Below are 13,763 nucleotides of genomic sequence, written 5' to 3' on the forward strand. Positions count from 1 at the left end.
ATAGTTTTAAACATGCATTTCTCAGGGCACCTGGGTGGTGCAGTCGGTTAAGCAACTGACACTTGCTTTTGGCTCAGGTCATGATCTCAGGGTCCTGGGATCGAGCCCCGCAGCATGAAGCCTGCTTGAGATTCTCTCTCTCCCTCCCCCTTTGCTCCTCCCCCTTATGCTGTCTCTCAAATAAATAAAATCTTTAAAAGAAATTACTTCAAAAAATAAAATAAACATGCATTTCTCCTGGGCTTCCTTGTTCCCCCTCTACCTCCACTCCCTAATAAACCATAACTTAGCTTCCTGAGGGCAGGGCAGTGTCTCACCTGGGTCTCCATCCACTGCCCTAGCCCTGACCCCGCACCCAGTAAGCACTCAACCACACTGAACTGTGTTCCCACTTTGATCCAGCTGGTTAAGGGAGGCCACCAAGCCGTTGTGTTCTGGTCTGAGGTCTCAGAGATTAGAACCTGGAAGGAGATGCTTGTTTGTTTGTTTGTTTGTTTGTTTTGAAAGAGAAAGAACGCACATAAGCGGGGGGAGCTGCAGAGGGAAAGGGTGAAGCTGACTCCCCCCCCCTTCTGAGCAGGGAACCTGATGTGGGGCTCAATCCCAACACTCCAGGATTATGAATGACCTAAACCAAAGGCCAACGCTTAACCGGCTGAGCCACCAGGAGCCCCCGGACGGGATGTTTGTCATTGCACACTCCTCTCTCCAGCTCACATCTGAGCTTCCTTGAGTCCTTAGTTCACGCAAGGAAGACTGTGTAATGGGCTCAAGTATGCGGTAGCATCGATCCTGGAGGCAGGTCAAGAGCTGTCTATACTGAGGAAACTTGAACTGAGTTAGAGCGGGGCTGCCTTCCAATGCTGGAGAATGAGGGCAGGGTGAGCCCACTCCTCCTCTTGCCCCCCACCCCCATCCCTGGTCACCCAGCCCATTGCTGTGGCTAGAAAAACTTCTGGTTCTTCTGGCTCAGGAAGGTGCCCCACGGACCTGTTTTTCTCCCTGAGATCTACACCTCAGGTGTACACACACTGGCGTTGCCTGGACATGTTGGTGACGTGACCCTGGGATAGGTGATTTCACACCTGTCTCTTTTCACAGCCCCAACGTCTCTTTCCAACCTGGGAATGGCTCAAGGTCTCCAGACTATGTGTCTAAGATAGAGAGGGCCCATGTGACTGCTCTTTGGAAAATCAAGTGTGCCTGGCCTGGGTTTCTAGCATATAATTTGAGAGTCGCTGGAGGTCATGGAGTTCAATCTCTACATTTTATAGATAGGAAACTGGGGCCGGCAGGAGAAGGGTCTTGTCCAGGCTGAGTCTGGCCAGGGACCCAGCCTTCTGACCACGGCGGAAGAGTCCATCACCCCTCATGGCCCAGGGGCGCTAGAGTGCAGCCTGCTCCCTGAGTCACCTTTACCCAGAACCCAGAACGGTGTGGATCCCTGACACGTCCCGGGTAGCATCTCCCTTCTGCAAGGGAGGGGACCTGCCCCAATCCACACGCGAGTGAGTGAGTGCCGAGCTCGGCCACCATTCCCGATCTCCTTGAACCTTCGCTACACCTTGTTAACAGGCCAGTGAGCAGGCCCATGGGAGGCTGGGAGGCCACCTGGCGGCCACCAGCGTGAGCTAAGCCTTGAGTCCACCCAGCCGGGAGCCCCAGGCTTGCGCCCGCCTGTGGGAGGAGTGGGCGCGCGGGCGCCGGGCAGGGCGCGTGCGCCGCAGCCCCGGGCTCCCATTGGCTCCTGTGGATTGGGAGGCGGAGCCGTGCGAGTCGCGCTTCCTCCGCCCCAGCTTCCGCGTCGCAGCCCCGGGAGCAGGAGCGAGAGCGGTGCCGGAACTGTCCCTCTTCGGGGCGGGAGCCAGAGCTGGGGGTCGGGGTCAGACCGGGAGCCTGGGCTGAAGCGGCGGGCACTGACTCCCTGCGAGGTGAGAGCGCGGCGACGCCCTGCGCGAGTCCCCGCCCCGGCTGGGAGGGCGCCGTGCCCTGCCCGGGCATCCCGGCCAGCCGAGCTTCGACCCCGCTCCAGACCATCGGCGCCCTGACCCCTCCCACCAGCCTCGACCTCCAGTTGGCCGAAGACCCGCTAGTCTGCACACTGGTGCCTCCAGCTGTCGCTGTTCACCTTCGCAGATCAGCCGGAACTCCGCCCTTCTTCAGTGGGAGCTTGAGGGGCTCCCCAACCCTCACATCCCTGGACCCCCACCAGTAACCGTTCTTTCTCTTTCTCTCTGCAGATGAATGGGACAGAAGGCAATGCTGAGCAACCGGGCCCCGCTGAGCGTTCCCATCGAAGCAGCGTGTCCTCCGTGGGAGCTCGAGGTAGGTCCCTGTCCCCATCACCTACCCTCCATACCCAGCTGGGGACCCAGCCCCTGGGGTAGTGGCCCTGGCTTGTCATCTCTTTCATTAGAGAGAATTTTATATATTCATTAACAAATAAGGTCTGTGGAGGTGTGGAGAAGTGGTAGAAGAGCAGCTGGGCTGTGTCACTAGGCTGTTGGCCAAGGTGGGTACTGTTCTTGAAATTCCCGTTTCTCATTTGTAAAAGGAGCACATCTTGCAGAGCTGTGAAATTCAAATGAAATCTCATGAATGAAAAGTGACACGCTCACGTTCTTTGATTTCTTTCTCACAAACAGCAGTTTGAAAGCAGGGATCATTATCTTCATTTTATAAGGAAGGAAATTGGGCCCTAGAGAGGTTAAGTCACTGGGTACCAGAGCCTGCACTGCCTCAGTTGTCCCTACCTGAAAAGTGAGTCAGAATTACAGCCTCCTGGAGATGATTTTATGGTCTGTCAAGAAAGTAGCGGTAACAGCAGAACAGACTGGAAATCCAAAATGCGCTTTCACTTGTGTTAATGATAAACCACCTTTGCCTTTATAGGCTTCACCCCCATTTGATCCACAGCCATGCTTTGAGAGAGGGGTGTTCGCCCTGCCTTACAGATGAGGCACTGACGGACTTGCTGAAGTCAGCCTGCTCGCTCGGGCCCAGGCTAGGTCGGGACCCCAGTATATCGGCCTCCAAACTCAGTCTCCTCCATGGTACCTGTAGCTCCAGGGACGGGGATTTGAATCTGGCTGCTCTTCCAAGGGTCTCCCTTCGGCACCAGGCTCCCAATAAGAATACTATGGGCTGTCACAAGTAAACACTCAACTTTTTAGGTTGTATTTCTCCTCGCCTGTTTAGATAGTCCTGAAAGGCCATGGTATTGAGTCCTGAGGCGTGAAGAATTCTATGGAAGCTGAGCCCTGGAAATTGCCTTACCTTGGGGCAACCTTAGGAATCCTCTATCCTGTCTTAGCCTGAGCCAGAGAGAGACAGCTGCTCGCCTAAGGATAATAGTGGGTTCGCAGCTCTCCTGCCTCCCAGCCTGATAAACTAACACGTATAATCTCAGGATGGGTTCGGCCTATCTCTAACTCAGTCCCCACCTATGGAATGTTCTCTGTCAAGGAGGAAGCCCAGCAGAGTCCTTGGGGTTGCCAGGAAAGTGTGCGGGGGTGCAGTAATTTGAACCTTTGGGAGTTAGAGTGGGGCCAGGCTGGTCCCTGGGCCAGAGTTGCTGGGTTTTGGGTGGTTTGAGGGTCTCAAGTAAATCTCAGTCGCACTCTTCATAGGGTCCTTTGGGGCTTCTGGGCCACCGTCTCTGGAGTGTAGCCTTGGTCACCCTAAGGGGTGTAGTGTGGGGGCTCCAGCCCCAGTGGGGGGTAGAGGGTTCCTATGCCTAGGTAGCGGGCCCAGCTGACCCTGCCGAACCTCCGTTGCAGCGGCTGATGTGCTGGTATACCTGGCGGATGACACAGTGCTGCCCCTGGCTGTGGAGAACCTGCCATCGCTCAGTGCCCATGAGCTGCACCGGGCTGTCCGTGAGGTCCTGCAGCTCCCAGACATCGCCCTGGATGCCTTCGCACTCTGGCTTGTGTCCCCTCTGCTGGGTAAGGCCTGGCAGTGAGAAGCCCAGGCTGGAGGGTTGGAAGGTCAGGGGAGGGGGCCTCTGGCCACTATCCATCAGGAGAAGGTGGGACTTGTGGATGGCCTGGAGCTAGCCCCCACTTTTAGGCCCCAGAGCCCCGAGGGGACACCTGGCTCTTCTGCCCCCACCTTCTTTCTCTCTGCTGGTGACAGAGGAAGGGTCAAGCCTGCCCCTTAGCCTCAGTGGTGCTGGAGCCTGGGGCATCAGGCGGAGCAGGACTGGGGGACAGGGAGGGAAGGGATCCACATTCACTGAGCACGTGGTCTGTGCCACAGCCTGAGCTGGCATTTCTTGAGCGGAATTTCTGCTTACCCTCATGGCCCAGCCCCGTGTTGCAGGTGAGAAGTTGAGGTTTAGAGTGGTGGGTTCAGTGAGTAGTAGGACTCAGGTCAGAATGGAAGCAGGAACTGCATCCTGCTCCTTGGGGGCAGGGAGGAAGGTGGGGCCTAGCCCGAGAAGCAGCCACCCCTGAAAGTGGGAGGGCAGCACAGACGGGAACCTGACTTTTCTGCAGCTCTGCTTAGCTTCTGGTCCAGGACCGCCTGTGTCCTGCCCTTTCAGGCTGAGATCCCAAGGCAGGGATGGAGCGGGAGTGGGGGCAGGGGAGGTTCTGGGGCTTCCGAATAGGGCCGCTAGCCTGTTGGCTCGCACAGGAAGGGGGTCAAAGGAGAGAAGGCCCCAAAAGGTGCCAGGGCCAGGCATGTCTGCTGAGCTTAATATTCTCCTTTCTTGTAGAAGAACGGGGGCAAGAAGAGGGTGACTGGTCCCTCAGGGTCCCTAGCGGTTACCTCTTTCTCGAGGCCAGTGGGATTTGTGCCTCTACCCTAGAGGGAGATCTCTGCCAGCCTAGTGGGAGAGGGAGTGCCCCTCCCATGTGTCTCCGTCCTGTCCGTGTTCCCCACCCCCCCATGGAAGCTTCCTGTACAGCTGCTACTCTCGCCCACCCTCTTCCTGCTGACACGTCTCCTCCACCCATTCCCCACCCGGCTCAGCTGCCCCTTTTTCACTCTCCGGGTGTTGGCCGAAGCTGTGGGCCCCTTGGCTTGTATCTGGGAAGCGGGGGGTGGCTGGCCCCCGTGCTGCCTCAGGCTGCCTGTCCCTGCAGCTGGGCCGCTTGTCTCCTCCTGCTTCCTCCGCCCCCACTCCCTCCTCATCACATTCCTGCTCCCCTCTCACAAGAACGTGAATGGGCTGCCTGTGTGGCCGGTAGGGTCACCCTGGGGCACCGCCCTGTCCGGGACGAGGGTGGCTAGAGGCCCCAGCATGAAGTCAGCGCCCACTTAGTTCCCAAGCTGGGTCCAGGAAGGCTGAGAGGCCATTTCAGCTCTGACTCGTGTCCCTCGGAACCCTTGGCTGCCCCCGACCCAGAGTGGGTTAAGCAGTGACAAATGCCGCAGGGCTATAAGGCAGGGACGGGGTGCTGTCTGCTGGAGCCGCCCACAAGCTGGATGTTTGGGGAGTGTTTGTCCTCTTCAGTGCCCTCGTCACTCTGTATGGAACAGGCTCCGGGGTCCACCAGGCTCATTTGGGTGAAAGCCTGCAGACAATGCCCTGTCTGAAAGTGTGTGTGGGACCGCAGGGTCAGGGTCCTGCTGTGATCATGGGAGTCCTCTGAGCTTCTGGGACTCGGGCTCAGGGCTGGGCTGTAGGCAGAAGGAAGGGCACCGTTGTCCCGGGTCCACTCTCCTCCTCAGTGTGTCCAGGGGTCCCAGCCCGTCAGGTACCCTGTTCACCTTGCAAGGATGTGTGGTGCTGTCTCCACCACCCCCGTGCTGGCCAGAGATCTAAACACTGGGGACACTGGGAAGCAGGACTGAAGGTGTCCCGCCCTCAGGGACCTCTGTCTAAAGTGTGGTACAGGAGCTCGGGTCCTGGTTTAGCCACTAACTCTTGGCGGCCTTAGGCAGGCAATCCCTCTTCGGGCTTCAGTTTTCCACCTGTTCCGTGGACGGTCTCTGTGCCCTCCAGCTCTGGCGTCCTGGGAGCGTCCAGGTAGAAAGCACACGGAGGCCCCGCTGAGTGGCCGGGTCGGTGGGGTCGCAGAGGGAGCCTCTCCTGGAGGAGAGGACACTGCCGCTGGGGGCGCATGGCCAGTCCCCCTCCTGGGGAGTGGTGAGGCAGGGGTGGTAACGGATGGGTGTGGTCAAGGATCTAGATTGGAAATGAGGGCTGAGGAGCCGCTGGGAAATTTGAATCTGAGAAATGTTGGAGGAGAAAGGGGTGTGAGGAAGCTGAATGCAGTGGTGGGTGGGAGAAGCTGTGGGCAGGAGGGAGGCCCGTTTGAAGGCTGTGGCTACTGTTTTGGGTTAACATCAGGGACCAGAGGGAAGCGCAAAGAACAGAGATGAGGACCTTTGGCTTTAAGCTGGCAGGATAAGGCACCGGGCCCTCTGGTGGGGGCTTAAGGGGGGAGATAGGGGTCAAAAGCGAGGTCAGAAGGCAGGGAAGTCAGTTGATGGCATAGATGGTTACCATTCCCTGCTCCTCTACCCCCGGCAGCCATGTCCATTCATCACTCGGAAACGGTCCCTGACTTCTCAAAGGCCATGGTCACCGGCACATAAGGTGAAAGCACTTTCTCATTACTGGTGCAGGGTGTTGAGTCCCAGGGCCAGCTGGCTGCCCAGAGTCAAGGGGCTGGGCGTGAGTGGTGCACTTGGCCATTCTGCCCACCTCCGTGAGGGTCTGTGGTGGGCTGGGGGTACGGCAGTGAATGGGACAGAGCCACTCTTGCCGGAGTGATCTGAGGACTCACTGGCTAGTGGGGCATCAATGGGGAGGTGACATCAGATAGTGGTAAATACTGTAAAGACAACCAAATGAGGGTGCAGTTGGCATGGTGGCATGTGATGGGGGGGGAGCTGCCTCAGTGAAGGGTCCAGGGAAGGAGACACTAGAACCAAGACCCAAGCCAGCTGGCCACGTGAGGGTCTAGGGGGGAGAGTACCTGAGACAGGAGGAACGGCAAGTGCAAAGGCCCTGAGGCACCGACAAGGTGGGAAGGTGCAAATGATTGAAGAAGGCCAGCATGGCAGGAACAGAGTGGGAGAGGGAATGGGAAGGAAATGAGGTGGGAGAGCTGGATGGCATGGAATGAAGGTCAGCCGGAGCTCCTGAGGGAGATGCTGGAGGTGGGGCCCAGTGAGGGGGAGGCCCAGGCTCTGCCAGGGGCAGGGGAGGGCAACCCCTCGGGCCTCAGTTACCAGTTTTGGGGTCTGCTTCCTAATGGCCCTGTGGGGTTCATCTGACCACCATCCCTGGCACTTTCCATCAGCCACAGCCTCTCCGCTCCAGCCCACCCTCGGTGCTGTAGGGAGCAGTCAGAGGCTGGCACTGCCTGGAGCCTGACTCTCTCACTCGGGTGACCTTGGACAAGGAACTTAACCTCTTGGAGCCTCATTTCTCCCTACGCATGAAATGAGGATAGTGTTATCACGGGGCAGATGCCCGTAGTCCACTTGAAGTGCTTCTGGAAGCTTGTACTTGCTCAGTTAATACTGGCCGTGACTGGGGCTCCTGGGTGGCTCAGTCGGTTGAGCGACCCACTCTTGGTTTCAGCTCAACTCGCGACCTCAGGGTCATGAGATCGAGCTTCGCGTCGGACTTCGCACTCAGCAGGGGACTCTGCTTGAGATTCTCTCTGTCTCTCCCCCCCACCCCTGCATCTGCGCACGCACCCGCGCGCTCCCTCCCTGCCCCCCGCCTCCCCCCCATCTCTCAAACAGTAGATAAATAAATCTTTAAAACCCCGGGCACAACTGCCGTCGTCGTTGCTGTGTCAGCGGGTGGCAGTCGTACCGGTCAGAGCCACAGACGTGGCCGTGTCCCCTCTCGTCCTGCAGAGGTGCAGCTGAAGCCCAAGCACCAGCCCTACAGGCTCGGCCGCCAGTGGCCCGAACTGCTGCTGCGCTTCTCCGACGCCTCCGACGACGACGTGGCCATGGGTTAGTGCTGCTGCCCGTGCGTCCCTGTCTCAGCCCGCCTGGGCCTCCCCGGGCAGCATCAGCCGCTCCTGGCCCCGGGGGCTCCTTGGTGCTGGCGGTGGGGCCCGGAGGGGAGGCCTCTGCGCTGCGGGCAGCCCCTTGGGCCTCTGGGCCTCAGTTACCGGCTCTCACAGGTCCCTTGTCGGGAAGCCAGGAGAGGGCGGGCTGGGGGACAGCAAGCACGCCGAGATAAGCCGGGCATCCCACTCTCTGGGCAGCCCTCAGGGTCTGTCAGTCATGGTGGGTGAGGGCGGCACTGGACCTGCCAGGGGAGAGCGCTGGGCCGGGCAGGGCAGGGGGGCCGGGCGGTGACCCCAGCCTCTCTCCTCAGATGAGCCTTCCCTGCAGTTCCGAAGGAACGTGTTTTTCCCCAAGCGGCGGGAGCTCCAGGTGAGGCCGTGAGCCCCAGGCGGGACCACCCATCCCTAGTGCCCTGTGTCCCTAGACCCCTGGGCACTGATGCGCCGAGCAGCTGAGCAGCCCCTCCCTACCGGCCCACAGATCCACGACGAGGAGGTCCTGCGGCTGCTCTATGAGGAGGCCAAAGGCAACGTGCTGGCCGCACGGTACCCGTGCGACGTGGAGGACTGTGAGGCCCTGGGCGCCCTGGTGTGCCGTGTGCAGCTCGGGCCCTACCAGGCAGGCCAGCCCACTGCCTGCGCCCTGAGGTGAGGGCCAGTGTGCCCCAAGGCAGGGGCATGGGGTAGGGAGGGTTGCCCTGGAATCCTACGATCCGGAGTCAGGAGACCTAGGCTCTAGGGCTGGTCCTGACACTGTGTGACCTTGGGCAAGTCACCCCACCTCTCTGAGCCTCCCTTCCTCATCTGCACTGGCCTGAGGGGCCTGAGAAGTGGGAGATTTGGATGAAGTGGCATCCGTGAGAGGAGCCCCAGGTGTGCGTGAGGGTGGGGCCCAGCCTCCGTCTGAGGTCAGGAGGGGGTTGAGCTTGTCCTTCTGGGGTTGCAGCCCAGGACTGACCTCCATCACCAGTGACAGTCCAGCTCCGTCCCACACTCCAGGGACGAGGCCCCATTCCTCAGATACTCCAGCACGCTAGCTTTGCACTTCCCGTCCCCTCTCAAGAGGCTGCGCTCGTCGCTGTGTGAATTGAATCTGCCCTGGAAGCAGACCAGGCCGTTCTCAGACCTCTGTGACCGCTGAACCTGTCCCTAGACAGCGAACAGTGAACGGCCTGCTCCTAGGCCCCGCCCCGCCCTAGCACTGCAGGGGACAGGGCCCCGTGCTGGGTGACAGGTGACTAACAGCCGGGCTCCCGCATGGACCGGGTCACTCGGTTGAGCCTGAGGGCTCCCCGCTGAGCTGGCTGGGGCTGGTGGCCATGGGAACCCCGGCCCTGGGCCCTGTCTGCTCCTGTCGCAGCTGACAGCATATGTTTATACTCGAGGGACTTTGTCAGCCCGAGTAACAGGTCCAGAGGTGGCCGAGGTGTAGGGGTTCCGTTCAGATCCCCAGACGCCTGCCCTCATTCTCCTGGCGCAGCCCCGTGTCCTCTGGGCCGGCTCGGGCTCAGGCAGGCCAAGTAGCCACAGAAGTTGTGTGTTGCCAGGGAGACGCCTCTCCCCTGCCACACCAGAGTCCTCAGACCCACTCTGACGTCCCCTTCGCCTGGCCGAGCCTCACGTCCACCCAAAGGGGACACTGTGGCCAGGGTGCTGAGGGGCTGGCCCTGAGCTTGCCCAGACCCTGTGGATGGGAGTGGGGAAGACTGGATTTCCAGATGACAATCGACAGTTGTTCCTGGAAGAAGGGCTGTGGGGGCATAAGCAGTGAAAGCGTCCACAGCATCCCCAAGAAGGGTGGCAGCCCCCTAGACACCCCTCCTCACACGGCCCCGTGGTCGGGCCTCGGGCCAGCATGGGTTCCATCCTCGCCTCAGCCCTCCCGCCGGCCGGGCCGCCTTTGCCAGTGGCCAGGGGCGTTTGGTCCTGCAGAAGGCCCAGCAGAGCCGCCTCCCCTCTGAGGTGAGAATGGCATCCTCAGTGACAGTGGGTGCTGGGCCCGTGCCGGCGCCCTTCCGAGCACATAGCGGTTTGTGTCCCTGTTTTATTGGTGGAGAACCGGGGCCTCTGAGAAGGTCCGGCTGCGGCTGGCCGAGCAGCCAGTGCCCAGCCCGCGCCACCGGAGCGCTGCCTGGTGCCAGGAGCAGCTTACTTTACCGACTTTATGTTTGTATGTTACTGGAAATCTTTCCTTCTCGAACCTGTGCTGATGGATTGTAGGTTGGTGGATTTTTTTGTTTTTTGGTTTTTTTTAAATATATCCTTTTCTGGCAGAAAATACGTGGAGAGCTATAGGTCACTTGCCGCACCGTTTGTCATTGTCATTGTCAGAGTTCCACTGGCTCAGATATGCAAGCCCTCCTGACTCTGACACAGGCGCTGTGCCGCGGCCCTCCAGCACGGGCCGGCTGGGAGGCGGGCCTGGCTGCAGCTCCCCTGTCGTTCCCCCATCCTGCCCTTTAGGCCTCTCACCCACCAGGCATGCTGCTGGGCCCTTGGCACTGGGATCTCTGGACATCCTGGTCCGGGGCCTCGCCTGCCCTTGCCCGGGAGCCTGCCACACCCTGAGGACCTCGGCCCCTCCTCATGCCGGGCACCCTTCTTCCTTCCTCCGCAGGGAGAAGCTGGACTCCTTCCTCCCCGCCCACCTCTGCAAGCGGGGCCACGGGCTCTTTGCTGCCTTCCGGGGCCGGGGGGCCAAGGCGGCGACAGGCGAGCAGGGCCTGCTGAACGCCTACTGCCGAGTGAAGGAGGCGGTCGGCACCGACGGCGAGCGCGGGGCCTCCCTGAGCCCCCACTACCGCGCCTACCTCCTCAAGAGCCACGAATTGCCCTTTTACGGGTGAGCGACTCCCTGGCTGTCGTCATCACAGGCAGCCACAGCCCTGGGGGCTCCACTGTCCCAGTCCCCAGACAGCCCAGCAGTCTGTCTTGGCCTTTGCCGGCACAGCCTGCCGGATGCCTGTCTCTGCCAGCCAAGCTCTGTCCTCACGTGAGGTGTGTCTTCCTGCCAGCACCTCGGGCCCACGGGTACCGAGCAGGACGCCTGTCCTTCTCTCACTCCCGTCACAGGCCGGGCCACCAGACGGGTCCTCTGCTTCTACCTGCCGGTCACTGGGTCGGTGGACCTGCTGACCTCCCGTGGAGCTGGTTCTCTCACACTGTCCACATCGGCCCAGTGGCTCTTGTATTTCTAGCACACGCCAGCACTCTGGGCGCTGCCGGTACCCCGGTAGCAGAGAGACCCGGCCCATGCCTGGTGAGGCTGACGTTCTGCTGGGAAGGGAGCAGCAGCAGAGGTAGGGGACAGACTGCAGGCAGGGGCGGCAGCCGGGCGACCAGCGAGGACAGCGTGACACTACTCCGAAGGGGAGATATGGCTCAGGCCAGGCGGTGAGAACGCCGGAGATGAGATGCGGTCAGGTGCTGGAGATGTTGAGGGTGGAGTCCACAGAATTTGCTAGACCCATGTGCAGTGGAACGGATGAAGGAGAGGAGACGGGACTCCGGGGTCTGGTCCAAGCAACTGGAGGGTGGCGTTGTCATCAGCTGAGACGGGCCCGGGCCACGGAGCGCGGTGGGGACGGTGGAGACGGTGGGCGTTTGGTTTTCGGATGTGTTGATCTTGAGATGCTCGCTAGATACCCAGGCGGCGATTCCGAGTGGACATTGAGATATCTGAGTCTAGAGTCGGGTCATAATTGGTGGGCATCCGCATTTGGGTGGTTTGAAACCTGGAGCCCCAAGACGTGGCCAAGGAGGTGAGTGTGGACCAGGCATGAGGAGGACCCGGGCCAGCGAGGCGGGCAGGCAAAGGGAAGGAGCGAGTGACCAAACATCCCATGCTGCTGCTTCCAGGTCAAGTTCAACATCTCCTCTGCGGCCGATAGTTGACCTTGGCTCCAGCATCAGGGGGTGGCAGTGGGTGGAGGAGAGTGAGAAAAGACCAGAGACAGCGCGTGTGACCAGCTCCTTCCGGGGTCAGTGCCGTGAAATGGAGTCAAGAGATGGAGCATTTGTGGCTGGGGTGGGGGCAGAAGGTCTTTAGTTCTTACGATGGCCGAGATGCGTGTGTACAGACGGGACGGTCGGAGAGCCAGTAGGGTAGACGAGGGCAGGCAAGTGGTGCTCCGGGCGCTTCAGGGACTCCGTGAGGTAGGAGTCCCAGCCCTTCGCTGACCCCGTAGAGGTCTTGCAGGAGCAGGGACAGGAGTGAGGCAGATTGTGGGAATGGGAGGGAGCTCTTCCTCCTCTCCAGGCCCGTCCCGGTACAGGCGGTGACAGGGCAGGATTCGGCAAGGGCTCTGGCTGAGCCTGGCGCAAGGGCACCAGGCCAGGAGCCATAGGAGGGGGACGGACATGACGGGGTGGGGGAGAGGGTGGCAGCTCAGTGAGATGGCGTGTCAGGGCCACTACACCCTGTCCCCTTCCCGGTGTTGTACCCTGAAGCCTCCCGAGGTGGCCCCTGCCCTCTCATGGGCCCCCCCACAGGTGCAGCTGGACCCCACCGCTGCTGACAGACCGTGGGCTGTGGTGCTGTCCCCACCCTGACATGGCCTGGCTGCCTCCAGCAGCCTCAGCTGCAGCCCCTACAGCCCGAGTCCTTGGGCTCCCGGCGGCTCCTTGAGCATAACTTGCTGTCCCACACCCAGGTTCATGCTCTTCCCTCCATCTGCGGTGCCCACCCTTCTCTAGCCCCTCAGTTCCTCCCCCTGCCTGTTCAGACCTTCCTGTCCCGCGTGACCAGCGCAGATGCCTCCACCTCCAGGAAGCCTTCCCCCCACTCCCCTCTGTTTTCATTGAAACTTCAGTCACCAAAACAGCCTAAACTTCTCATGTGCCCGGGACAGGGCCTGGCCAGAGTCTTGTGGTGACAGAGCCCAGACCCTGCACCATCTGTTCTTGGTGCCCGAGGTGACAGGCTAACGGCAGTTCTCCTCCCCAGGTGTGCCTTCTTCCACGGTGAGGTTGACAAGCCGGCCCAGGGCTTTTTGCACCGGGGTGGGCGGAAGCCAGTGGCTGTGGCCATCAGTCTGGAGGGCGTGCACGTCATTGACAGCAGGGAGAAGGTACCTACGGCTCCTCCAGGGTGGGACTGGGTTGGGGGCAGGGGGCCTCACTGGAGAGGGTGTAGGGCCCTTATCCAGGCCTTCCTGGTTCTCCTGGGCCAGTGGTTGGCCTGGAAGCAGACTGGATGGCTTGTCTGGCCTCCCTCCCTCGATGTCCCTGGGGCTTCCAGTGTCATTCCAGAAGCTTCCTTGTGGTCTGCTCTAGATCCGCTGTCTGTCTGCGGGCTAGGCTAGAGGGTGCCTGGGGCAGGGGGAGGCTGCAGCTGGGATGAATCCTCTGAGTGGAGGGAATCTGGCACAGCCCGGCCTCTCTGTTGGACCCATGGCTGGAGACTAGCTGTTGGTTTTCCAGAAGAGCCTCACGACTAGAAGCCCTCCTTGGTTGCCTGAGTCCTCCCCCCGTGTTTGGCGCAGGCCGTCTCTTGGTTCCTTATGTAGAAGGTCATGTCAGCATCGCGCCCTGTGGGGCGATTTCTCTGCATTTGGCGGGCGTCTCTCCTAAGCCAGCAGGAAAGTGTTGGGTGACTGCTGCTTGTCCCCAGAGTGGGTCCCCGGCACCGCCTGGGTACCCGTGCTCAAACATGCTGGGCCCAGAGCCCAGCTCGGCCTCCTACTGAGATGCTACCCAGCTGATCTCCCCTCCCACCCGCTCTTCCCCCGCGTGACCGCCCCAGCTGTCGGGCTTGGCCCGCCGGTGGGAAGTGCC

At 60.6% G+C, this 13,763-nt stretch overlaps 1 protein-coding gene across 2 annotated transcripts in view; it reads left to right on the forward strand.

Moving 5' to 3' along the window:
* The first annotated feature begins 1,779 nt into the window (after positions 1-1,779).
* FRMD8 (FERM domain containing 8) overlaps positions 1,780-13,763 on the forward strand; it is a 34,029-nt gene continuing 22,045 nt past the window's right edge. For both annotated transcript variants that reach the window (XM_040639400.1, XM_040639399.1), the window contains exons 1-8: positions 1,780-1,931; positions 2,241-2,325; positions 3,780-3,947; positions 7,828-7,929; positions 8,300-8,358; positions 8,470-8,636; positions 10,606-10,830; positions 12,934-13,057. In XM_040639400.1, the coding sequence (XP_040495334.1) occupies positions 2,241-2,325; positions 3,780-3,947; positions 7,828-7,929; positions 8,300-8,358; positions 8,470-8,636; positions 10,606-10,830; positions 12,934-13,057 (930 nt within the window). In that variant the 5' untranslated portion in view covers positions 1,780-1,931. The remainder of the gene's footprint in view (positions 1,932-2,240; positions 2,326-3,779; positions 3,948-7,827; positions 7,930-8,299; positions 8,359-8,469; positions 8,637-10,605; positions 10,831-12,933; positions 13,058-13,763) is intronic.

The sequence above is a fragment of the Ursus maritimus genome, unplaced genomic scaffold (assembly GCF_017311325.1).
Source record: "Ursus maritimus isolate PB19 unplaced genomic scaffold, ASM1731132v1 scaffold_23, whole genome shotgun sequence".
Taxonomy (NCBI): domain Eukaryota; kingdom Metazoa; phylum Chordata; class Mammalia; order Carnivora; family Ursidae; genus Ursus; species Ursus maritimus.